Genomic DNA, 27,087 nt, shown 5'->3' with positions numbered 1-27,087 from the left:
ATTACAATTTTGACTTTATTACTGAAATCTTTACATTACAGTGTTTCATTTCTCAGACATGTTGCATTTTTTATAGATTATGAGTAAGGTATCAATATTAGTCATTTTTGTTTCTAAATAACACTCTGCTCGTCTGACAAGTGGTGAACCTACATCCTGCAACCACAGCTGGGGTGGGTTTTTTTAACGTAGTAACCCGACAGCAAAGCAAGGACGTCGAAACTCAAGATGAGTTGCAAACTGGCTCATGGGCAGAAACAATAGTTTGCTGCTTTGGATTGTGACACTTTGATAACGTTTTGCGGTTAAGTAGAACTTTAGTCTGGAAAAGATGATGTCTCATGTGAGTTAGTAGGAGTTAAACTGTAAATGCAGATGTAAATCTTGTTCACCTCTCTCTGTTCAAACCTTCTGAACAAGAACAAATGACCACAAATCCTAAATTTAAAACCCTTCATATGGCAGCTTCCTTTACTCAGCCAATATGGCAGTGTTGCACAAATAGATCTGTGACTGCTGTTCAAAACAGCACTGACTCTAAACTTTATCTTTAACAAGTGATACAGGCCGGTTTACAACAGCACCGTTTAAAATAAAATCAATAAAACTCTCCACGGTGCAGGACTTTATCCAGAGACAAAATACATTTTAAAGAGCAAGCAACTAATTCATAACCATTTGTGCAATATCATGTACGTTTGTAATAAAAGGTGTTTTGAATTTGTTTTCTTTTAATCGGAAACACACTCCGTTACAACGAGGGTCTTATTAACAAAACAAAAAAGTTGTAAATAGTTGCAACAAGCCAACAATATAAAATTATATATAACCGAACTCCTCCTGTTAGCACTCAAGAATTGTTATAACCCCTTAAAGTAATTTTGAAATGTTTCTTATATTTTATTCAAAGAAGTAATCACAGAAACAAGGTTGAGGCTCGATTATTGTACACACTTCAGCTCATCTTCCAGCACCACTGTAAACATCTGGAACAGAAGAGAAAGTGGAAAGTGTCAGAAAAATGGAAACTCCATTACCCAGAATGCCTCAGAGTTTAAACACATGGGCCCGGTTTCACAAACAAGGCTTAGCTTAAGCCAGGACTATGCCTTAGTTAAATTAAGATATTTAAGTCGCTTATGGCACTGGTCTGTTTTAAAATATGTCAGGGCAAGTTATTTTCAGTAAAGATAGTACAAACATTCATTTTAGTCTGGGACTTGTCTTAAGCCTTGTCTGTGAAACTGAACCATGGTGTAGTTGAACAAAGTGTGTGTGTGGTTAATCGCACTAGATAGAACATGAGCTTTGGTTATTTTCTACTTGTTGCATTTGTACTTTTCTAGCTTACTCTTGAACCACAAGCATTGCTAGCCTGCATATGATAAATTACTGGTCATTTTCTTTATTTGTCAGATGTATATCACACATACTGTAACCAATAAGTCACTTTTTACAATAGCAAAATTCGCATAAATACAGGATGTTAAATCATTTTAACAGAAGAAATGAAGATGCTTTGTGGTATAAATTCAAGTTTGCTCACCATTTTATATCTAAGGTCTTGCTTTCTGCTGCTCAACAGGAACTGAAAGAGACATAAAACCACTATATGAAGCCATAAAGTCAATCTTTAAAGTAAACTGTGACCCAAATATAAAACCAGTTTTACATTGAAAATGAACCTCACAAAGGGTGGGACAATAAACAACCACCTAGTAATATCAGTAGAACACTAAAGACTTTGAGGAAAGTCATAAAGACACTTTAAGATTTATGGTGGTGAGGTTTGTACAAGCACCACTAACATTTTATTTGGAACTATCTGAATTCTTAAATTCTCTGAGATCCATATTGATACTGATTATGGGGATTCCCCCTTAAACAAGGTACTGGTTACAAGTAAGGGATAATCCACAGCCAGACGTGGAGGCCTCTGTGAAGTGCATTAATATCCTTTAATGCATAGCTGTGGATTATCCCACTTATATCATGGTCATTTGCCAAGTTAAAGCTGTTATTGATGATCATTTTTGATCAGATAGGTGAAAATGACAGTTATTTTCATCAGTTAATTTCAAACTTTGATCAAACTGACTGGAACTACCCAGAGCCATTTAAAAACAGAGTTACGACACTCGCGTAGATGCCCGTAGGGAAGAATGGAATGTGGAAGTAACTCGTGTCATGGAGTGACCAATAGTTCCAAACACTGCACTGAAGCCCATTCATTTCAATGTCTCCCAAACGCATTTGCTGTACAGTTGGTGAAATAACGGCATGATTATACATTTTAACAAGTTGGTCGGACATATCTTATATTCATAGATCTTATATTCATATTACTCTCCGGACAAAATGCTGCTAAATATGTAGTCAACATAGTATTCATAGGACACAATGTGCTAATATATTTAGCAAAACTTATGCAAATATAGTTGCTCGCTAAAATCCATTCAAATAGGTTGACAACAAGGATTTGTTTGGAACTATTGAGCACTCCATGATTTATGTGACCACGTGGCAGCGAGATCAAAGTGTTTCGGCTCTGGAACTACCTATGCGTTAAACGGTTTTATTGCACACCTTCCAGCCAATCAAAATCGGCTATAAGACTATGGTATAAAAAAAACGAATAAGCTGTACAGTTGATCTTTAAAGGCCCACTGCAATGCCTTGGAACGCGCAGCATTATTTGATATGTTGACGTAATTTAACTGAAAAATGCAGCGAGCGAGACATATCGAGTGACCACGCCCCCTTTTAAAATAACCAATAGCGCTTTGTTTACTGCTCACAGTCTGCCTGACATATATAATAGCCACAGTGGTGTAAAAGTCTATATCATTTGAAGCTTGTTATTTACGTTGGTGAGTGACACTGGCGTTTATCTTCTCCTTTCCTCATCAAGGCTGTGATGTCTGATCTCTTCCATATAGCCTTAACATACAACATTCTGTGACTTGAAACGGGTCAGATACGTTTTGTTTTCTCAGCGGATTTGCGCGGAAATGATCAGCTATGTGCTATCGTGTCTCTGAACCGGAGTACACTTATGTGCAACTGCTCGCGTGACACTAACACGAAATTAAAGGTAAATTTATACTCGAGCATCGGACCTACGCGGCCTACGTGTCAGTTTTCATTTATACTTCTACGTCGTTGTCCGCGTCGACAGGCAATGACCAGTAGGCGTCAGTGTCCACGCGCGTGTTGCTTGTGTAACCAAGACAAGAGCCGAAGAAGCAGCTCATTTGAGAAGCATTAGCAGTGATAGCATCAAGTAAACAGTCACTTTTGTTGCAGATTTGAGATGTTTAATACATAATCACAAATAATTTACTTAGATAATTCATTCAGAAATGCGTTTGAGTAAATATGACTCTATCGTAGAGTTTTTTGACCTGAGGGAGGAGTTCAAACAGACCAATCCCAGCACTTGCGGTCCATGTAGGGTCCGCGTTGAGTTGACACGTTGTTACATTTTTTGAGAGGTGCGCTTCAGGCTGCGGCGTAGGGTACGCGGCTCTGCGTAGGCTATGGCGTAGGTCCGACGCTCGACTATAAACTGAAATGAAGACTTTAATGTTGATGGTTAGACTGTCTGGATCATCCCCCATCTCCCATCTAGTGCATTGTGTTTCATTCACCATGTAGGACATAATAAATGTGCAAATAAGTGGCTGATATGAGGCTTCTGTCCCACTTCTGCAGCTCTCATAGTGAAGAGGGTGGGACTATTCAGATTCTAACTTTGACGTGAGGCTGAAGTGTAGCGTGATGGAATTTCTAGATTTTTTTTGAGCGCACATGCCAGACTGTCAGCACGTAGGAGCATATCAGTTTATTGACGTCCTTAAGGCTAACCTATTTTTAATAAAAGGAAAAAAACTTTTGTTTTGATATCACTTGGTCTTTAAGAGTGAATTGAATCTGCTATCAAACACTTTTTGGGGTTAAAAATAAACAAAATTCACTTCAGCAATAGCATAATGAAGTTAAGTGATGTCAACAAATGAAACCTTCAAAAGATTTTTAAAAATAAACTCCTACAGTTGTTTTATGTGTTGCTTGAATTTGTAACAAATGCAACTTTTTGATCGCAAGTTAGGCAGACACTGGGGATGGGCTGTTTTCCGTTCTCTGCAATGTGGTAATGTGGTCATGTCCCGCTATGTCACAGTTTCATTTTTAGCACACACAGCCATTATCAGACCCTCTGACCTCCTTGAGTGAGAGCGGCTACATTCTCACAGTTTGCAGCGGCCTCCATGTATGGAGGTCCCGTAAGTGAAAACAGCTGCCATCGCATGTAAGATACTGCGATACAAAAAACCCCCACAAAATGTGCTAAAGGGAAAAACAGGTCTGCAGTTATGTTTCTTCTTAGGTTGTACAGTATCTCTGTCCTTCCTGGAGGCAAAGTGTGCATTCAGCAGTTTTTACGGAATCCTACCCAATACCTAAACCTAAAAACTACCTTATAAACAGTAAGTAGGAGTTTATTAAGGCAAAAATTGTAGTTATTAGTTAGTTAATAGTGAGGATAGACCATAATCTAAAGTGTGACATGATTACAGTGTTGGGCAGTAACGTGTTACTGTAGTTTGATTACTTTTTTGGTAATGGAGTAATTTAACGCGTTATAATTCCTAAAATAGTAATTAGATTATAGTTCCAAGTCCAGGTAACTATACGTTACAGCTGCGTTACATCGTTGCCGTTGTATCGTTTTATCATTTAAATTGTAAAAAGCGAAATAGCTTTTTCAAAGTCTGGATGCCTGCCTGTCGCACCCGCGACGTCATCAAACTGAAACACGCCTGCGCGGAGAGTATTACCAAAGCCACTCCATGGAAAGCCTGCCACCTTAAGCTAAAAACTCGTAACGGCCAATGTTATCGCCGCGCGGAACACAGGCAAGGAGACTAGACACAGATGTTAGCCTTTATGCTCCAATTGTAAGTATTACAGACCCATACATCTCCCTATAACAAGACAATCTTTGGTACTACCAGCGAAAACAAACTCAGCATGGAGAGAGAAACGTATGCGTTCTGTAGCTGGAAATACAATCATTATTTTGAGTTTATTTCTGTCAAAGGCAAGAACATTGTTGTGTGTTGTCGGTCATGTGGAGGTAAGCAAAACCCTCTCTCCCGCGAAAAACAACCTGAAAGGGCAGTACAGCACGGTTAAACTTCTGGAGAAAGTAACGTCACCGCGCACGGAGAGCAATGAATCATCTTCTACTGTCGAGTGCCAGGCTGCTATTAGAAACATGTTATGTTTTGTCAGACTAGTTTTTGCTGTTATATTTGTTAAATGACGAAGAAATCATCATAGAAATATGCAGAAGCACTAGTTAAGATATACAAGTTATAAGAAACTAAGGAGAGACTTTTTACATTATGGAGTATGCAGGTTTAGAAATACTAGTTAACATATGAAAAAATATTTTAAGTTAAAATGTCACAGAGTTTAATTATTATTATTTATGATAGGCTTTAGTATGGAATAAGCAGAAAGAATGTATTAAAATAATTAAAGACGAGATAGAGTTGAGTATGCACTTCCTAATAAAGTTAAGTCTTGAGAAGGCTAAAGAGGTTATTTTGTGTTTTTGAGGGGTGGGGGGTAGTTGTCACGGAACTGAATGACAGAACCCAATCGCAGACGATATGTACAACAAAAAAGGTTTTTATTTGAACAAGAAACACATAAAACAAAATCCCACGAGGGGGAAAACAGGTAAGACTTCAAAAAATACAAAATAAACACTTCCCACGTGGGGGAATAAAATAAAGAGAACGAGTGAACACAAGGATAGATCGAGACTTACTCTACAAAGACACGATGAAGCGAAGACAACGTGTTAGACAACCAACCGGCAACAGACAGAGAACAAAGGTGCATTATATAAGGGAAAACTAATGAAGGATAATTACATACGGTAGGTGACGGGCAGGTGACTGGGATTAACACTCAAAGTAAGATTACGGGAGACAGGAGGCGGGGCTGAGAGACAAGACAGGATGACACGCGGTGAAAGTGACAACAAAGCCACGTGTCTCCACACAAAACGCAACATAAACCCAGAAGACGTGGTTCTGTCACGACTCCGTCCAATGAGCATGAGAACTTGTAACAGGAAGGACAGAGTCCTGACAGTAGTAATGTAACGAGTAGTGTAACTAATTACTTTTAAAAGGAGTAATCAGTAATTTAATTACATTTCCAGAGTAACTTGCCCAACACTGCCTGATTATATAACTTTATCTGTAGATGTAAATAAGTGAACCTTTAATAAATTTGTTAGTGCAGATCAAGTTTCACCGCAAAACACAAAGAAAGGATACAATTCATTTGGAGCATTCAGATTTTGTTCACTGTAACATTTACATGATAATTCTCTTTTCATTTTCACAGTGAAAATTACAGTGATGAGGATTATGTACTGTTTAAATGATATTTACTGTATGTGTTAAACAAATACATTTGTTCTACTTTGTAGTTATGTTGAAACTTCAAATTTTGTATTACAGGAAAGAAAACCTAATACAGATCACAATACAATTGTTATAAAACATATTTGCAAAATATACAGTTTGTGACTTTGCAACCGACAATGTTTAAAGTAACTTATACGTTAGAGTTTTTTATTGATTTAACAGAATGTTTAACTGACCTGTGACCTGTTTATTTCTTCTCTTCTTGAACGATCACCTCTGGTGAAAGAAAAGTGTAACTGATTACATCTCAGCAAATGCCTTCATGTACTGTATACATTCATACACATTATTCATTACATACATGTCATTTTAAACCAGCTCAGCAAGCAAAACGCTTACTTGCAGTTCCACTACAGGATAAACACCTCAAAGGATCACTGTCTCAACAATCGGCTGAAAATGCATTCAGTAGCATTTGTTACAGTCACAGAGAAAATGATCCTGTGCTTACTTTTGACCTCCAGCTTGCAGGCCACTGTAGCTTCACCCAGAGCATTCTTGGCCCTGCAGGTGTAGACTCCGCCATCAAAGCTGGACGGTTTGCGAATTTCGAGTGAGCAAACTCCCTGGCTGTTGATCTGCCTGTATTTGGGATCGTCCCCTATAACCATCTGATTCTTCAGCCACTCGATCTTAGGCTGCAGACACAGAACAGATAAACAAAGCGAGCCGTTTTTAACGGATGTAACCAAAGATAACGGCAAAGTCATTAGTAATGCGTCTGTTTTGCATGCACTTTAAACAGTAGATTAGGAGGTCTTTTCCACAAACTAGTTTGAATAGTTTGTTTACAAATAAGAATGATTCAGTCATAGCGGCTAACAGACCACTAGAGGGCAGGTTTATCAGTGAGTAATCACTTAAAGTTCGACAGCTATTGTATATAAATCACACAGTGTGACAGTGATCATACTTTCACTGTATCATACTTTTACAATTACTGTACATCATACTTTCAAGGAACGTTTTGTAATTTGACAGTCTCAGTCCTCATTTACTTTCAGTTTGTAAAAAAGTCGCCATAAGATATTCTTTAAAAATTCTGTTCTAGTACACAGAGGGGAAAATATCAGATTCGTAACTATTGTAAACATTGAAGTAATAATAACGTAAAATAATAAACAATGTTAATAACACCAACACAAACTCATGGCAATTCACAACTATCTTACGAGGTGTCTAATCAGTATGAAGTCGTATGAAATATTTTTTACATTTTTGTCGAATAATTACAAACTCCTGTGAGATCAGGTTGAAATTTCTTTCAATGACTTGTGCCTCTCTATCGCCATCTCTGTTTAAATCATAAAATTGCAAGTACTTGTAGATTTGCTATCAAAATTGTATGTGACAGTTATATTTTAAATCACTATTGTAAACGTATTGTTGCGAATCAGAGTAAAGAAAGATCGTTTTCAGCACACATTTTTATGTCCTTGGTCAATTACTGATTTTTGTTCATGTTTAACCAAAAATATTTACGAATTTTCTGACCCTGATAAAAGAAAGCGTAATTCATGGATGGCAAACCACGACACATTTATTACATCCTCAGTAATGTTGTCAACTGCTGTAACTCAAACGATTCTAAACTGCAGTGCTAATGACCCTCTAGCCTCACTGAATTTATCCCTGACACACTGACAGGCATCATAGTGCTTTATATAAAATTTCACACGTCTCAGTCTCAGAATTTCTGCCCGCTCAAGCTCCATCAACTGGAACGGCATGTTACTGTATTGCTTAGGTCATGTTTAAAGAAGCATTTTAGGATTCTGTTTGCAGTAACCTGATGATGCTGGACAACCGGTGATACCCAAATGAATCCTGACTTATCTTTCGGAATAAGAGAACCTTGCTGTTGAAAGCTCCTCTGGGGATGGGGTCCTACACAGATGGCGTCAATCAGGTGCAAAATTTCTTCTCGCTTTCACCAGTTAAACTCGAAGGGTCCAAAACCATCATTAACACGTGGGTCAAAAGTGGCCGGGGAGTAGTTTTGGGCAGGTTTAGGTAAGGGGCGATTCTAGGATTTCAGTCTTGGGGGGTTCAGCCTTCTATGGTAGCTTGTGGCTCAGAGGAATATTTCTTGCCTTAGCATAAGGTTGTGGGTACAGATCTTACTCCACTAAATGGCATCTATTTGTCAGTGGCGTATTTCTCTGTATTTTATTTTTTGACAGTGGCGGTACCATCGGTAAAATATTTGAGCAGTTCGATTTTCAAAGTACCAGCTGGCTCTTATTCTAAATAACTCTGGACTTTTATACAATAATGGAGTAACAGTAGCTGGTAACAATACCATCAAGCCCTCTTACTGTCATAGCTACTGTATGCATTTGAGCAAAATAGATGAACATAACAGACTAATTCAGATATACAGTATATCAATACACTTATTCTTCTCAGAGAATCGTATATGAAGCATGTCCGCCAACGTATTCTCCTATCCAGTTAAATTGTAGTTGACCTCATTGGCAATATCAAATTTGCATGAGAAGACCATTTGCATTACTTGTTAATGGGCAGAAGTATCTAAAAATACTCAGCCTGTTGAAGAAATCCTTATGACCATGATCTCTTTCTATGAGAAACATCATGGTGGCTTTGAAGGTTTAAAGTTTCCTTCTGCATCTTACAGGCTGAAGACGCGTTGTGTTATTGCCAACTGGAAAGTGGCCCCCATCAAGTATGTGGTTGAGCTTCACAGTTCTTATTTAAAATTTAACACATCTCTGAATTTCTGGCTACTTAAAGGGAAAGTTCACAGTTTATTCACCCTACATATGACTCTTTTCTATGCGGAACACAAAAGAAGATTTTTCGAGAAATGTCTCGGTGGTTTTGTGTCCATACAGTGGAAGTCAAAGGGTTCCTAGGTTGTTTGGTTACCACAGTTTATCAAAATATCTTCTTTTGTGTTCTGCTGAAGAAAGACAGTTTGGAAACAGGTTTGGAATGACAGGTCAACTGCAAACGTATTTCTGTATTGTATTAATTCGGTAATGTTTTATCACATTGCTTAGGCCATGCTTCAGTGAAGCGATATTGCACGTTCTACTGAATGGTTTTCCAAGTGTTCTTGAAGCGAGAGAAAATACAGAAACTTTATAAAAAACCACTGCTCACTTACATTCTCTGTCCTGAAATGCAGTGAACACTGACCAGTGTACATAAACATTGAAACATCCCAGTGCGTTCATACTCGAATCACTCGACACATCAGCCTTGTTACCATCAAATGGATAGAGGACCCACATAACAAGCTTTAATAATAAGGGATTACGAGCTGTCCTAGAATGCAGATCCTACATCAGGACCTGCATTCAGCCTAGATTTGCATGTATCTCAGCTGTTCTCGAAACTTGAGTCTTCATTCCTCTCCTTGAGAATGACAAGCCAACGCAGTCCATGCATGACTATCTACCAACTGGCTTCAGTGGTCAGCAGAACAGCCAGTGGAGATGTACTTTTACTACTTTATGACTACAGCACATGTACTTCAGATTTATGGGAATACATACTGTCTATTTATTGAGCTCAAATCCAAGGACTTCTGGATCTGATGATGGCATTGTTGGATTATCAACATCTATTGTTAGATTACGACGAACGCTTCTTCAGAAGTATATTTGTAGCATAATGGCAACTTCTGGGACTCCAAGCAATGAAGTTCAAGGAATGAAGATGATTGCACTTCTATTGGTAGTTGGCATACTGCATTCCTGATCTTTTGCTTAACTCTGTTGCATTGCCAATGGCCTCTGTTACTTTACATCACTTGAAAATGAATGACTTCTGTTGCTGGAAAGCCATTGTGAGCTTCCCTTTAGCCATCACATGACAAGTATTCATAAATTAGTATTTAGCTATTCATACAGTTTGTAAGCATTAACAAAAAGCATGTAAAAAAATCATCTGTACCTTTGGTGTGCCTCGAACCGCACACAGTAGTTTCATGGTGTAGCCCACAGTTGCTGCCCTGTCACTGAGGGGGGCTGTGAACTTGGGAGCCTCGCTGAAATCATGTTCCTTGTACTCCAGCGGCTTGTAGACAATACCTACAGGACAGGAGACAACAACCTCAGCCGGGACTGACAGTTGTACAAAGGGTATAGCTATTTTATGCCATTACGTCAAGACAACAATTTCTGTACGGTTTGCTTATCTTATAGAAACCTTAACCTCACAACATGCCCACAAACCTCCCACAGTTTGTTGGATAACAGCTTGAAGCATATTTTGCGCTAAAATTAATATGATCTTCTACAAGATCTGATCAACAAATATTAATAGCTGATAAAATTGTAGTTTAGCATTTTGGTTGTATAAACGGATAAAAGCCATATTCCTTGATACACTGTGGTTTGCCTTTTTTCCAAATCATTTTGTCCAATAAACACCTTAAAGGTTTGGTGTTTTGCCCATTTTGTAATATACATCTCATATTTTGTCGGTTTAATTTAACCTGAGGGGTCATTAAAAGAAAATATTATCACTTTTGCCAACTACTGTTCGTAGATACACATTGGCTGCTGAATCATGGGCCACTGACGCCACCATATTGAGGAGGGCAAGACTGCCAAAAAAACATATACAAGCGAATGAAGAAGATGTGGGTTTTCAAGAAAAAAGCACAATAATGTTTATTTTTATCAACCAATTTTGATGGTCTATGATTTGTCTCTATTGATTTATTTATTGTCATAAGTAATAGTGCGCGCGCACACTTGTCAGCCAATAAAATTGGCTAAGAAATGTAAACTGTGCTGTCTTGCCAAAAGTTTGCAGCTCCCCCTTCACTAGTATGTTTATAGAGCAGTTTTGCCATTCCTAATACAATGGCGCCTCTGACACATTGAAGGACTGGGCCAAAGCAATAAATGCAACGTGTATGTACATATGTCTAGGAGTCAGACACCTCTTTCAAGGTGGGTGGTCTTTGGCCGATTTAAGATGCAAAGTTGCAGCCAAATGTCTAGCTAAGCTTTCTTTGGTGATAAAGTGATTAATGTTGCATTTGAGAACTGTTCAGTTCAGCAAAACCTGTGCTTAGCAAAAAGGCACCTTGTACTGCAGAAGCATTCTGTCAGCAACAGCTCGGGATGAGAGGCTGAGGAAACCTCAGCAGTTAAATGTAACCGTTAACTAGATCCTTGTACTTTATGTGAATTCATGTCGACGGAAGACAGTTTCACACGACCACACCAGCATAATCCATGCTGGAATGCAGATGCACTTCTGATGTGAGGAATGAAAACCATGATTAGCACTGATATCATAGCCAATAGTTTTCTGTACAAAGAGTCAGAGCATTTGATGCGAATATATTAAAACGGTAGCCAGTAACACATACCTACTGAACCGGAGAGCATCGTTTGTACTCTGTATTATAACAAATAATCAGACTAATAAAACTTCCGTGTAAACGGGAGCAAATTAAGAGGTGTTCTCATGTCATGTAAACATGTTACTGCACTCTGATTATTGGAAATAATCACTTTATTGATGTGCATGTAAACGTAGTCATTTGTCTAGTGGTAACAAAACGACCTGATGTGTTTAGTCCCAGTGAAATTTAAAAGGACAATTCCTATTTTCATGAAATGAAATATTGCAGCGTTTATTGTAAATATCTTACCAATGTGGGCCATTCACTTTTAAAATTCATGTGCCCTCATAATCTTAAATTAAAATCTGAAAATGCTCTTCCGCCCTCTAGTGACTACCAATCTCAAATGACGTAAATTAGACGGCTTGATCCATTCTGCTAATTCCACTGGTAGATGCTGTAACCACAACAGTCTGGTCTTGAAGAACATCTCCACTGATGGCCATTCAAAGGAAGTTGTGTATTCTCATGAAATATTGTTACCAACTTCACACGCCCATGTGATAAACGAAAAACAAAAGAAGCGACGTGACCTCACCTGTTTTCTGAATATGAGCAACGTTTTTCGTGACGGCAGCGCTTTCGCTCCTTCCGACCATGTTTTCAGTGAAAACTCTAAAGCTGTATGAATTTCCCATCACAAGGTCAGAGACTGTGGCGTTGAGCCTGTGGAAGTGATCTAGAACCGTGAACCAGTCCTGTCAAAAACAACAATACTGTTAAAACAAATCCGTCCACTTCAACACTCTCCACTTTACTATTACACATTTTAATAGAGAACTGAGTATTTCTAAAGCGAATAAAAATACATGGATGATTCAGTAAACATCGAAGCAATTTTTTTAGCATTTGGTGTAGTAATTTAGTGCAAAAACCTTATTGTTATTTCCTTACGATCTAGAATCAAATTTAAGGTGATAAACATACAGAAATGTAACATATGTCCCTATATCAGTAGTGATCTTGCCATATATGTTACATATAATATAATAATATTATTAACACATCTTCTGGATATATATAGATATATGTTTAGAACATATTTACATTTAGTCATTTAGCAGATGCTTTTATCCAAAGCGACTTACAGAGAGTTCAGGGAGCAATAATCGATATGTCATACAGGAGCAATAATACAATAGGTGCTAATACAAAGTTACTGGTTTCAACAAAAGCCAGATTACTACCTGTTGAGAGAAAGAGAGAGGGTTAGTTTTTTTTTTTCATTTGTCTGTCAAGTATTCACAGAAGAGATGGGTTTTAAGTAGTTTTTTGAGTGTTGTGAGAGATGTGGTTGACCGGACTGAGTTAGGAAGAATGTTCCACCAGGAAGGAGTTGTGAAGGAGAATGAGCAGGAAAGCGATTTACTGCCCTTATGAGAAGGCAATACAAGACGCCGCTGGTTTGCTGAACGCAGAGTTCTTGATGGGGTGTAGGAGTGTAGGAGTGTAGGAGGGTGTGAAAGTATGCTGGTGCAGATCCATTGAGAGTCCTGTAGGCAAGCATTAGTGACTTGAATCTGATACGGGCTTCAACCGGTAGCCAGTGGAGAGAGATGAAAAGGGGTGTCACATGAGCCCTTTTGGGCTGTTGGAAGTCGAGGCGTGCTGGATATGGCCTGAAGGAGATGGGAGGGGATTGGGTCAAGGGTACAGGTGGTGGGGTGGCTGGTGAGAAGTCTGGTGACTTCAGTGTCAGTCAGTGGGGCGAAAGAGGAGAGTTCAATGTTTGAAGTGAGGGTAGTGTGTACCGAGGTCTGAGGTGCTGAGAATTGTTTGCTGATGGATGATGTTTTCTCAGTGAAAAATACAGCGAAGTCCTCCGTAGTCAAAGGTGAAGTTGGCGGGGGAGGAAGGGGCAAAGAAGAGAGTTAAATGTCTTGAAATTTTATTTTGAAATGCCCGTAGTAAACATATATTTAAAGTATGTATGTGATTAATTTTTATATGGTATTGCATGTTGTGACCATATATGTTAATATATATCACATTTTTATATGGTATTATATGTTTTCACCATTTGTTAACAATATATAATGAATTTATATATGCAAATTTATTAGCCATATATGCCTAAAATATATTGTTTACTGTAAATGATTAAATGATCAAATTACTTTTTGCTTAATTTGTTTAATGTTTCAATTCCGTTTTCCCAGGGAAAAACTACAGATTAAAAAATAACATGTTCAAAAAAATGTCAATATGCTAAGACTAAATGTCAATTATTGGATAAGTTACTTGTTGTAGAATAAGGAATGTATTGTAGAGTTGTGTGGGGGAAAAAAACACTTGATTTAACTTTTTGTCCATATGCGCTCTCATCATTGCATCTATGGTCACATTATATGTTACTACATGCGCGATTGTGCTTGAACCTCACAATACCACTTTGCGAATTCAAACACAAATGCGCGCGAATGGCGGAGAGCAATGACTAAACAGTCATCTGAGTTGAGATGTTTCTTAGCAAGTGAGGGATAATAAATGTGCCAGCACCTTCACATAAAGTTGAAACGACGATGATTTTATTGACTGTCGAAGACAGACCTGTGGAGCACTGGATGAAACGCTCGTATGAGATGTGCAGGTAATTTACTCTTTATCATATGCTAATATTAGTGACATATTCAATTATATAATTGTTTTGCACAAAAGCGTCTGTTCCTATTTCCCTGTCAGTGTTTTTATGATTACAGCTGCATTGATGTTTTTGCAGCTCGAGTACATTAGTTAATATATTTGGGTAAATGAATCTGTATAAAGAGATACTATAAGCTCATTTTCACTGGATAAGCAATGCAACTAAGTTACATTTGAAAATGAATTGAAGCTGTCTGAAAAAAGTAATGGAGGAAATATATAATGTGATATAACATCAGTCTGGTCTTGACTAGAACTATCAAGCGGCACAAAATGGAATGACTCTAATACAAGCAACTTTAACTAATACAGTACAGTACTTGGTTATATTGCACCAAGTACATTGACATGTCAGTGACATGCCTATGGTGGGTTCATAAGCACATAAGTTACATGTGCATATTGCATAAAGGTACAGACTACACTAAGTACACTAAAGGATCTGACTGTAGGGTTTTGAAAATATGTTTAAAGGGTAACTCCAGCCAAAAATGAAAATTCTGCCATTAATTACCCACCCTCGAGTAGTTTAACATCTGTATGACCTCCATTTCTCCCAAAAACGCAAATGAAGGTAGTTTTGGAAGCTTTCTGACTCCTCCTTAGATCGCAACGCAACCAATCTTCAAAGCGCTGAAAGTGCCTAAAGACATCGTAAAAATGTCCACGCGACTCCGGTGGTTCAGTATAAATTAATATAATGTGACGAGGATACTTTTTGTACGCAAACAAACATTGCAAACATTTGCGTTTTGGGGAAACATGGAGGTCATACAGATATTAAACTACTTTAGGGTGGGTAATTAATTGCAGAATTTTCATTTTTGTCCCGAGTTACCCTTTAAGCTTTGGTAGTCAATTTTGTTCATATCTTTGCTGATAATTGTGCTGTTCCTGTTTGTGTCCCACAGTTACTCCATGAAAAGGTAATGAGTCCAACTAGTCCAGAAATTCTCAGAAAATAGAAATGGAGACTGAACCTGCAGATTGTGGATGTCAGTGATGTGAATGATGGAGCATCTATACCCAATAAAGTTTACCTATTTTATTAAAACCTAAACAAGCATCTGCAATTTACATGTGAACAAATCAATTGTCTTATATAATAGCTTTCTTCATGCCGAAACAGTGACCTCATTAGTTATGAATGTCAACTGTTTATTTAATTGATGCTAAATAGCAAATTAAATTATAACCTTAGCTGTGAACTCCGTCACTGAACACTTGGGTCACTATAGTATAATTCTTCGTGTCTGTAGAGCTATTTGCATGGGCATGTAGGCTAGCTTGTTGTTCTGCCTTGTCATTAGGAAGGTGAAGCTCAGATCAAGTGGTATGTGGGAACATTTTACGACATAATTAATATTCCACTTTTTAAAAATAATCTTTATCTTTACCAACTCAATATATTTACCTCATATAGGTAGTTACATCTTAAATGTAGTTTTAAGCTTTAGGCACATGTCTAACTTAAAAGCAAAATTAAACTTTGGCACAGTGTTGGATTGCAAGATTTAAGCAGATTAAATATATTTTAACACCATGTCGACTAAGATCAAGTTTAGTTTGCTGTCCCAACCAACACTATCAAAGTTAAAAAGTTGCTTTAAAATGTTAGACACTTTCTGAAATATAGGGTTTCAGACAATTTGATTTTTAATCTTAGTTTAAGTTTAAACATAACTAGTAAGTAACTAGGCCTAGTAAATCAATACATTTTAATTATTTTATAATAACCCAACTTTTACTGATTTCTTACAGATGCAGTGATCCAGAAGTTTCATCACCATGTGCATGTTGGGGATGGCAATAAAGTAAAAACTAACCAAGATGTGGGAACACAAAACTGCAGCGCTTTAGCTAACCCACTAAAATTGGTTAATGTTCTGTTTCTTTTGCCTGTTCAGTGTTTTGATTGATTGTGCATCTTAATAAGATTTTTTCTATTTAAATAAAGATATGTCACTTTTTCTAGCTTATTGTACATTTAATATTAAAGGTATGGAATGTGCATTATATTGCAACTTTGTAGATACATGTCTACATCCTCTATTAAAGGACCCATTGCATGAAAGTCCATTTCTTTCTATTTTAAGTGCTATAATCGAGTCCCCGGTGCATCTAGCAACCCAGAAAACGTGAAATACAAGATCCCAGTAACTTTGTTTTGGTGTGTCTTTCCCTGCAAGCATGTGAGAAATCAAGCCGTTCAGATTTCGCTCCTGATGTGACGTAGAAGCAGGATTTTATTATAATATTACCGCCCCTTAATCTACACAATTCCACCCACGGCGCTGCCGCCATTGTTGTTTTCACTAGCGACAGCGGTGTACGTGACGCCATGGCTAAAGTTCATGGACAACCTGCAATGTAGTCGCTGCACAGAGTCCAAACCTAGGAAGAGACAGGAGTGGATTTATTTTATTTTTAGTGGAAATCCCTCAGAAACCATAAGTAAAAACCTGCTTGTTTGCGCAAATCACTTCAAACCGGAGTGCTTTTTCAACCTGGGACAGTACAAGCAGGATTAGCTTCAAAGTTGTTCCTCAAGAGGGATCGAGACCAACTGAACTAGACAAAACTGCCGATGTAAGTCATATTTATCAACAGTCTGAATTGACGTACATGTATCGTATATATAGGAGGATAACGTTAGCATATGATAGCGAAGTGAGCTAAGTCAGTCACGGACTAAATAGAACATTCAAAGCCAGTGTTAAACTCACTGTATATAAGTACAGATGGACACTTGGAGTTGAGCTGTATGAATGTTAATACATTATGTGCGTTAATATGTTCAGCTGCGGCAAGCTGTTTGTTTTGCTAATGAACATGGGCAAACACTGCGGTTAGTTTCGTTTTAAACGTCTCAAATCATTCGTGCTTAGGCTGAAAAATCTGTCACAGCAAACTAGCTCTCACGTTGTGTGTGTAACGTTATAACTTCTCAACGACAAGTGCTAAAATCCACGTAATTCCGCTGAGATTTGCAGGTGCGCATTCCGTGGATTTTAGGTAAGCATACGCACAACATGAAGCGCTGTTTGCTGGACAGATTTTTTAGTCTCCGGACGAATGATTTGAGACGTTTAAAACAAAACTAACCGCAGAGGAGGTCAGGAAACATAATTTAGCTAAACCATTGCCATGGCAGTATTACACATGTGTTGTGTTGACACACCGGACATAAGGGGGGTGGGGTTCGCTGTAACTCATTGGCCCGGTTTCACAGACACGGCTTAGCTTAAGCCAGGACTATGCTTTAGTTGAATTAAGATATTTATGTTGCTTTTTTAAAAATGCCTTAGAAGAATACATTACTGGTGTGCATCTTGAGACAAAACAATGGCACTGATATATTTTAAGATATTTCTGGGCAAGTTATATTGAGTGAGGCAGGTCACACATTCATTTTAGTCTGGGACTAGCCTTAAACCTTGTTTGTGAAACCGGGCCATTATCATTTAAAGAGACATGCACCAAAACGGGTTGCTGTGAGCATAGCTGTTTTTGACGAGGCAAGAAGGGTTTTGTTTACACAGCCATTGAGTGTTTTTAAGCAAAATATGTTCCAGACATTTCATGAAGACCCTAATAAATCATATCAACTTGTTGAAAGTGCTCATTTAAGTAGTCCTTTAGAAGATAATTTTGAAGTTCAAAGATCCCGTATTAAAAGATCTAATATGAAACCACATATTTCATAATTAAAATATTATTGCATATATAAGTGAACATGTCACATATATGTCTAATTTATATATAACACTTAATTCAAAATACATATATTAATAATTATACACATTCCATATATGACAATAAATATATTAAACATACATAAACATATGTTTTTGTGTGTCATGTATTTTGTGTAAACATATGTCCATATATGTCAATATATGAAATTGTTCCATTTTCTAATAAGGTTCATATATGGATTGGGCATATAAAAAACATGTATTTTATATATGGATATTCAATATGTGCACATTATTACATTTCCGTATGCTGAAAAAGTAATGTGACTTTAAATAAAGTCTTAAATACATCTTAGTTGAAACACACTATATTGTGAAATTGATTCATGTTACAAATAGTATTACATTTGGGGATGCGTGTTCCCATTTGGCGCAATTTAGTGCATTAATCACACACTAAACCGACACCAAATCAACCACACCATCAGCGGGTGCTAAATTCCCCTTTCGGTTAAATATGATGAACAGGATAATATGTGTCACTAAATGAGGTTTAAGACCTAAAAATACACCTCTGGTGCGTTCCATCTAATAAACACGTCGTAAACAAAACCATGTCTACAACAGGTGTCAAATATTGAGAAGTTGTGACTTTGACATTCAGTTCCATTAAGACTAAGTGATTATTAATGTACCACAAACATTCAGAAACTCGTGATCAGGCCGGCCATTTAGTATTTTGATTTCTCATCGTGATAGTCTCTGAGTAATGAGCGGTCATCACACACATCTCTCTGTCTGTCAGCGCTCACGTCTTCCCAACTTTACGATCTCTTACCACGACCCATGTGACCCAGACCTCCGACACCCGTATACAAGCTTATAGATAGACGAGTGTGATGTCCATATACAGACTCTCAGGACTCTTGCTCTAGATTGACTTGGCAGGTGTCTAAATAAAACTTTGCCTTTAAGTATGACGGCAATTGTCCCAAAACAAGGGCCCCTAAGTAGTAAAACAAGGGCCCCCTTCATCATTTACTCATCCTAATGTCATGTCTTTCCTTCTTTAGAACACAAAAGACGATATTTTAGAGAATGTTGGTTAACAAACAATAGTGACCCCATTGACTTCCATTGTATGGACATAAAAGCAGGACATCAAAATATCTTCCTTTGTGTTCAATGGGGGTGAATAAATGATGACAATTTTTATGTTTGGGTGAACTATCCCTTTAAGACATTTTGTACAGTGTACACTAAAAATTGATACATTTTTTCACCATCAATCTGGCAGCAACGGATTACTTACTCCGGTTTTCTTGTCTGCCTTCTGAACGGTGTATCCCGTGATGTCAGTGTTGCCGCTGTCTTTGGTAGGGGTCCATTCCAAAGCTGCATTGAAGCCCCAGGTGTCAACCAGTTTGGCTGATGCAGGAGGTCCAGGCAAATCTACACATAGATGTCCAACCATTAAAATGAATCTAGTCTAAGTATGGGTCATTTGACACAGTGACGGTGTCCCAATTCGGGGGCTGCGTTCATTGAAGGCTGCATTTTAAGACTAAGACTCTACTGAAGGCTGGTAAGGCTGTAGCTTCAAATGCAGCCCCAAAATGCAACCTTATTTCCGTTGATTTTAAAGGATAGAACGAATGTATCCTTCACAGCTTTGGCTATCCCGAGATTCATTGCGCGACTGTAACGGCTTGAAATTTTTAAATAATCGCTTCTTTTGAGGCTGTGTACTTTGAAGAACAAGTCCTCGTTTTTTTAGTCCGCGACCTTAGAAGGTTGCAGCCCCCCAATTGGGACACAGCTATCGTCAGTGAACTGAGAGTGGAAATGGGAAGTGAACAGAAGGAGACTGCACTGAAACGAAAGGTCTCTGGATCACGCTGTGTCTCACCGACGATCTGAATTACGAGGGTAGTCTTGTCTTCAAAGCTGTCCACCTTCACGGTCATCTCGTAGACGCCCGAGTCGTCTCTCTCCGCCTTGCGGATAAAGAGTATGCTGTCCTTGTCGCTGTTGCGGATGTTCACCTTCTTTGTATCCAAAGGCTGGCCGTCCTTGATCCATGATATCACAGGTTTAGGTTTGCCCTATAAAACAGAAAATATATGATTAACAAAGGATCATGGGATGTGTAACCTACAATCTAATCATCACAGATATTTATTAAAGACTTGACTTACAGTGAATGGTATGACAAGGTTGACCTGTGCTCCAACTTGCCTGATGTATTTTGACCTCAGGGCACGGGGCGCACGAATCTTGGGCCGATCTGAAAGAAATGAGATTTATAATAAAACATTTGGATAGGACATTTATTCATAACATCCTTTAAGTTGGATAGAATTATCTTTGTTTCAGTGGGTTTATTTATGGTGCATATTGGAAAGGTAGTCCATAGCAACATATCTTAGATCAGTGGTTCTCAAACTTTTCAGACTAAGTACCACCTTTAATAAAATGCGTTGTTCCAAGTACCACCTAATGACCTCCATAGAAAATCACATTAATAAACACTAAAGTTAATAGTAGAGCTGAGAATCTTTACTTACCTCGTGATTAGATACACATCGTCCTCCAATTCTAATGTATTATTAATCATTCAAATACTTACAAGACACAAAACACTTATTTTTGTAAACGGGGATCCTATGGGGGATTTTTTGCTTTGTGGGGACTTGCAGAAAGACTACAAACCTATATTAAAGACAGACCATGTGGGAAGAATATTTAACACAGAAGATATCCTAAGTATAAATATGTGCATAAACATTGCAGAGAACAGCTGTAAATAACAAACAGATATCTAGAGATCAGATTATAAATGGGACAGGTGTGGTATAAGGTGGTGATTATAGGGTCTGTTTTAAGTCAGTCAGTCTGTCTCGTTTCACTTTCTATTAGACTCGCACTTTACTGCAGCGACTCTTGTCAAAGCGGCGCGTCAAAAATAAATCGCAACATGCATTATGACTGATTTAACCTCTTTAGACCACAAAAGACGATATTTTGCAGAATGTTGGTAACCAAACAATACTGACCCCATTGACTTCCATTGTATGGACATAAAAGCACTGAGCTATTTCTCAAATTATCTTCTTTTGTTTTCCATACAACGATATTAAAATTGCACATGGGCTAAATGAGATGTATTCTGTACAACATAAGGACAACAAAAAGCATAAGCTCAGTAAAACTGGTCTCATATAGCCCACCACAGTATACAAAGCTAAGGTTTTTTTTATTTATTTATCTATTTTATTTAAAACACGAAATGAATCTAAAGAGTTATTAGTTTCCTGTCTTATCACGTGCCACTAGGGGTCTCTTCGAGTACCACTAGTGGTACACCTACCACAGTTTGAGAACCACTTATATAATCCAAAAATAGATCTATGTCAAACACTTCTTAAGGTCAACATCACTGATATTAAAGGCCAGCATTTGGGAACAGGAGACTCAACTTTTGAAACTAGTTTCTTGAATACATGTAATGCATTTCATACAAGCATAGCCCAATTTTAACCATGTATGCAACCAATAAAAGGATTGACAGAAAAGTGACGTGGCGATTGTAAAGACTGACACGATTCATTATGACTGTAGTGAATCTTATTTTTCATTATAATATTCAAAAAGACTACCAACCTAAACTCAAGGAAACTGTCCTAGCATTGTGCCACCAATGAGACAGCCTCGAACCTTACGATCGAAATCTTTTGGCTGTTCTCTCTGAGCACACGATGGTACTATCACTCAGCAGAGAGCTCAACATCCCAAATCCCGCTCAGCAGGCCTGTAATCCTCCCTAATAACTACATTTCCCAGTTATGTCCCAGGACTGCAGGAGCACCACGCTCATTCATTATTAAAGGAAACTATTTGCACCTTGTTTCTGTCTGTGAAGCAGCACAGATTGCTGACGCGGTTCAACTGTGAAGGTTAGGTCACATTCCCCTGCAGAGTGCCTTGCAATACCTGACCTGATTTCCCTAACGTCTGCGCTTGTATGTGTGAAACCCTTCTTTCAAATCTTTTAACAGGCGACGTTTGAACATGTAATCCTGTATGAGGTCTTGAATCGCTGCCATCCTTCACAACATTCACAAGCTAAACCCAAATATATGAACACATCGGACCCTTTGATTCTGTATAATGCCAACATATAGTCATGTCATTTTAGCCTAATTATAACATTGTGTAATCATAGTAAGATAATGACTTTAGTCCAGAAACTCTATTGGGTTATTTGAAACAAATAAAGATGGTAATATATGTTGTCTTGGTCAAACCATCAATACATAATGGGGTGGTTTCCCGGACAGGGTTTAAGCTTAGTCCCAGACTTACTTAAATGTTAGAAGTTTCTTGATCGAAAACAACTTGCAATGACATATCTTAAAATATATAAGTGTGGTTGTTTTGTCTCAAGACGTACACCATTAATGTTTTTTTGTAAATTATGTTTTTAAAAATGACTTAAATATCTTGATTTAACTAAGGCCTAGTCTTGGTTTAAGTTCATCCCTGTCCAGGAAACTGCCCCCATAAGTTGTATTTTAAAAATGTGGGGTAACTCATTTTATAATCTTTTTCAATGCAAAGCTGTAAAAGCTAAGATATGGTCTAACGGATTTGTTTGAAAAAATCTTCATTCCATTGAAAACCAGTGAGATATATTCTTATCTATTATTATTCAGTAGGCACAGAATTCCTTTTGAAAATAATCAATATCTAATGTATACATTTACATTAAACCAGGAATCCAAATGTAATTCTTTGTTTTAACAATAAATCAAGTCAAGGTCAAGTTCCACGTTGGGCAGTGAGACCACAACAGATCCACCAATGAGAGTGGTCAAGTGCATAAACACCAAATAAAAACAAGTCGCACAAGTCACGCTAGGCGAGGGTACCTTAAGCATTTCAAACGATCCTTTTGCTACATAAATATGCTTATAAAAATACACAATTATTCATAACCACCTTCGCTACATTTAGAAGGACGACATATGTGTTTACAACCGTCCTCAGCCCGCAGGCTCAGATTGCATTGACAGCCTTACCTCGGCTCTCTATGTTTGTAATTTAAATGCTAATGAAAGCTCTTGTCAGCACAAGCCAATGGGATTTATATACCCACAGCTGTTGAAACCATTGAGGGGAAGAGAGGTAGCACGAGGCTGCGGCCCATCCACTGACGAACACGCGCTGTAACCTGAGCTTCAACGTTTTGCTACGTTAGCCGGGGCTTTCTTTTATAACATCTACATTTACCCCTCTGGCATACGCTGTCATCCACAGTGACTTACAATGAATTCAAGGTATACATTTTGTCAGTATGCATGTTTCCTGACCTCCATGACCTCTACCAGTTGAGCTACAGGAATGTAAACTACAATGTAGTCACTGTAGAATAGGTGATGTAAACCCTCACCCAAGATCTCTCGGATGACAACAGGCTGAGGCAGGGTGGCAGGCTCGCTCCGGCCCCCGGCGTTCACGCCCACCACACGGATGTTAAGCAGGTCCCCAGTTGTCAGGTTCTTCATGACAAGGTGGTTGGAGGGGGTGAGCTCGACATTGGCGACCACCCATTCAGAAGCTGCATGGTGTAAAATGGATAGACGATGAAAACCTAACACTGGGTTCACACCAAAGGTGAATTAAGCGTTTTGCGCAAGTAAATTACTTACAAAGTCAATGCAAAGATGCGAACTCGCGGCAGGTGCTGCGAATGACGTGTATCTGGCGGTGCGATTGCTGCAAACTCGCGTCAATCTTGTATTCCGCAAAGTTTGAAAATATTTGTCAGCTTGCGTCACTCATGCGAAAATAACGAACTTTTCCCGCGAGTAATAAAGAGCGTGAAACGCGTTTGGTGTGAACCCAGCATTAGAGTTTGAGAAACAAAATTCTGGAGCCTAAAATAATCTAAGATACTGTAAAAACCAAATAAGAATTTTATAACACAAACACATGATGTCATGGTGATGTCAGTATAGATCCACAAATCTAAATGTGGTGTGTGCAGATAGAGTGACAGTTGGTTGAAAGCATCTCTTCCTAATAGGGAGACTTACTGGGGCTGGTTATAAATCAGTCTGCTGATGACACTTCTAAGACAGGTGCTACAACAGATAGTCATACAACCTACTTTTCTGGTGACATCTGATAGTTCGGCTTGGTTTGGTTTGGTTTCAAGATGAAGGCTTGATGATTGAAACACCAGCCATGATCTAACGAGCTTATCAGCAATTTTGAGGAAATGTACGCACATCCTTCCTTGCAGTATTCCACTGTGTATCCATCCAGTCCACCCTTTCCGATGGTCTCGGGGGATCTCCATTTAAGACTGACTGAGGTGTCATTGACATCGTCCACGGTGAGGTTTAGAGGAGCACTTGTGGGCACTGCACATTCAGTTGAGACAAAAGAACTTCTGTAGAATGTGTTGAAGTATTATGAGAGGCAAATTGACGGATTTGATGAATTATAGGTTGAGCTGGTGGAGTATAAAGCCATAAGCCTCAAGAAATGACACAACAATCAGAATCTAGGACCAGAACCAATGATTGTATAATTGGATGGGTAAATTAATGGACAGGTGTCATTGAATAGACAAATGAATGGATGGAATTTGGATGGATGGAGTTGCGTGGTTGGGTGGATAGATGATTGGACAAATGGATATATGCATGAGTGATCTGAATTGGTGGACAGATAAATGCAATTTGATGGGTGCATAAATGTTTAGGGTTAGAATTAATAAATGAAGGGATGGATGCATGGATGTATGGATGTATTTGGGTAAATTAATGGACAGGTATCATAGAATAGACAGAAGCATGGGTGGAATTTGGAAAGATGAGATGTCTTTGAACGGACAGATGATTGATGGATGGATGGTTGGAGTGATGCTTACCTGCTGAAGGAGGTGGTGTTGGTGCTCTAGGCGGTTCTTCTACAGGTGCAGGTTCAGCAGGGGCAGCTGAAGTTCACACATGCAAGAATATTAGGATTATAATGAAATCTTTCAAATTATTTCAAGTATTAAAGTACGATTGAATTTGAAGGTTTTTAAGATTTTACCACCGGCATTAAACTGAATTTTCTCTGAATAAATTGCAATCTCTAAAAATGGTCATTTTTCTGAAGGGTAAATCTCAAAAAGATTCTAATCTCAAACTCTGAAATGAACCCTTTTCCACATAGAGGTCACTAGAGTATCTCCGCCACTTAAGTGAACATCTAAAAAACCCTTAAAACATGTTTTAAAAAATGTTTTTAAAAAGTAACAGTCTTGTTTTTCATGCTCAGAGTAGAAAAAGCAGGATAAATCACGTGACTGATCAATCTGAATGGGTTATGTGATCAAACCAAAAGAGCTTTACCCTCAGCTGGAGCATCAGTGGGAGGAGGAGCTTCCTCAGCAGGGCCTGAGAGCAGATTGTTACACTTTTATTAGCTCTTTGCTGCTCAAAAGCCGCTCAAAACATTAGTCCTCTTCAAAATACCTTTCTTAACAATGCTACATGCTAGTTTTCCTGTTAGTTTTACATGTAAACACTCAAGCAATAATCACAAATGACCTTAGTACATTGCAGCCCGAGCTACAAGGCAGATACAAAGATGAGCTGAATGAAATAGAAACAAGTGACAGACCGCTAAAGTGTCGTGATGTAGTTTCTCCCCTCAAGCTGTGAAAATATCGGCTTCCTACACTCTTAAAAATAAAGGTTTCTGACGGGAACTCTGCCGGAGTGTATGTCTAAAATGACCCATTAACATTCACAGAACCTCAAAAGGTTTGACAGACTATAAAAAGACAAGAAATGAAGAAGCAATCAAACCAGGGGTTTTCCATGGTATCGCTGTGAAGAGGCCTTTCTAGCACCTTTATTTTTAAGAGTACAGACAACAAAAGATCATGTAAATATTGTGTTAAATATTCATGAAGGCACATGCATGTCAGAGACATTTTGAAAGAACAGGCTAGTTAGTGTTGGCCAACATAGATGACATGGCGATAACATTCGTATAAATAAAATACTCCGATTATAATACCCAACCTTGTTATCTTTACCCCTAGCGGGGGTCAAATGTCAATGGTCAGCAGCCGTCTTAGCAGCAGGGGTAGTAGTAGCTAGTGTTACATGTTAAATAAATGTTAGGTGATGTTAGGTTCATGTTAGCGGTGGGTGGTCATACATTTCAATGCCTCTATACACAGCAGTATAGGTTTCCTACTGTATGTGATGTAAATGATACACTGAACTACACTATTATGAATCATGTAATTGACCTATCAGAATCAAGTATTCCAGAAGGGCATTTAATAGTCTTGTTAGGTTTATCCTCTCTTACGCAAGTGGTGAAGATTTTTTTTAAAACACTCCCATAAACATTTATGTTGCTTTTATAACAGTATAATAAAGCAGATTGTTATTGCTGCTAAACTGGCACCAGGATGTCTTACGGGCTTCATTCATTTCCTATTTATTTTACAAAAATGTTGTAAAGACTCCACTAAAACACTATTACTACACTGTTACAACATTAAAACATAATAAAATACTATGTGTATCAATAGTCATAGAGCGAATGCAGTATGCTCAACATTGCTTTAGTACCTTCAGGAGCAGGTGCTTCTGGGGGGGTGGTGTCAGCTGGGGCAGGTTCAGCTGGAGGTGCGTCTGCTGGTGGTGGTGGTGCTTCTGCGGGGGGAGCCTGGGGCGCAGGCTCGGGCTCTGCCGGCTTCTCCTCTTTAACAACAGCCTTCTTGGCTGACTTTTTAATGGGTGCTGGTTTGGCTGGCATGGTGGGA

The 27,087-nt window shown here is 38.3% G+C and overlaps 1 protein-coding gene across 3 annotated transcripts; it reads right to left on the bottom strand.

The window, feature by feature from the left end:
• Positions 1-27,087, bottom strand: mybpha (myosin binding protein Ha). Of its 3 annotated transcripts, XM_057320221.1 has the most exons (14): positions 26,894-27,087; positions 25,655-25,699; positions 25,186-25,251; positions 24,539-24,673; positions 23,698-23,865; positions 20,444-20,532; positions 20,155-20,350; positions 19,558-19,697; positions 12,443-12,602; positions 10,437-10,573; positions 6,964-7,150; positions 6,689-6,728; positions 1,547-1,588; positions 1-986 (listed from the first exon to the last, which is right to left on the bottom strand). In XM_057320221.1, exons 1-12 carry the CDS (start codon positions 27,078-27,080, stop codon positions 6,700-6,702), a joined length of 1,539 nt encoding a protein of 512 aa, XP_057176204.1. In that variant the 5' UTR covers positions 27,081-27,087; the 3' UTR covers positions 1-986; positions 1,547-1,588; positions 6,689-6,699. The 3 variants fall into 3 exon arrangements, with proteins under 3 accessions (XP_057176204.1, XP_057176202.1, XP_057176203.1); XM_057320219.1 differs by lacking the exon at positions 25,655-25,699; XM_057320220.1 differs by lacking the exons at positions 1-986; positions 1,547-1,588; positions 25,655-25,699 and adding an exon at positions 3,337-3,568.

Source organism: Triplophysa rosa, linkage group LG21, assembly GCF_024868665.1.
Source record: "Triplophysa rosa linkage group LG21, Trosa_1v2, whole genome shotgun sequence".
Classification (NCBI taxonomy): domain Eukaryota; kingdom Metazoa; phylum Chordata; class Actinopteri; order Cypriniformes; family Nemacheilidae; genus Triplophysa; species Triplophysa rosa.
This window is presented reverse-complemented; position numbering and strand designations above follow the sequence as displayed.

Bases quoted from the DNA above. Each gene is read 5' to 3' on its own strand.
- mybpha (XM_057320221.1), bottom strand. From the start codon at position 27,080: ATGCCAGCCAAACCAGCACCCATTAAAAAGTCAGCCAAGAAGGCTGTT. The intron at 23,866-24,538 runs GTGCGTACATTT...TACACCATGCAG, and splicing joins GGAATACTGCAAGGAAGGAT to CTTCTGAATGGGTGGTCGCC. The intron at 6,729-6,963 runs GTAAGCACAGGA...TTCTTTCACCAG, and splicing joins CTGCAAGCTGGAGGTCAAAA to AGGTGATCGTTCAAGAAGAG.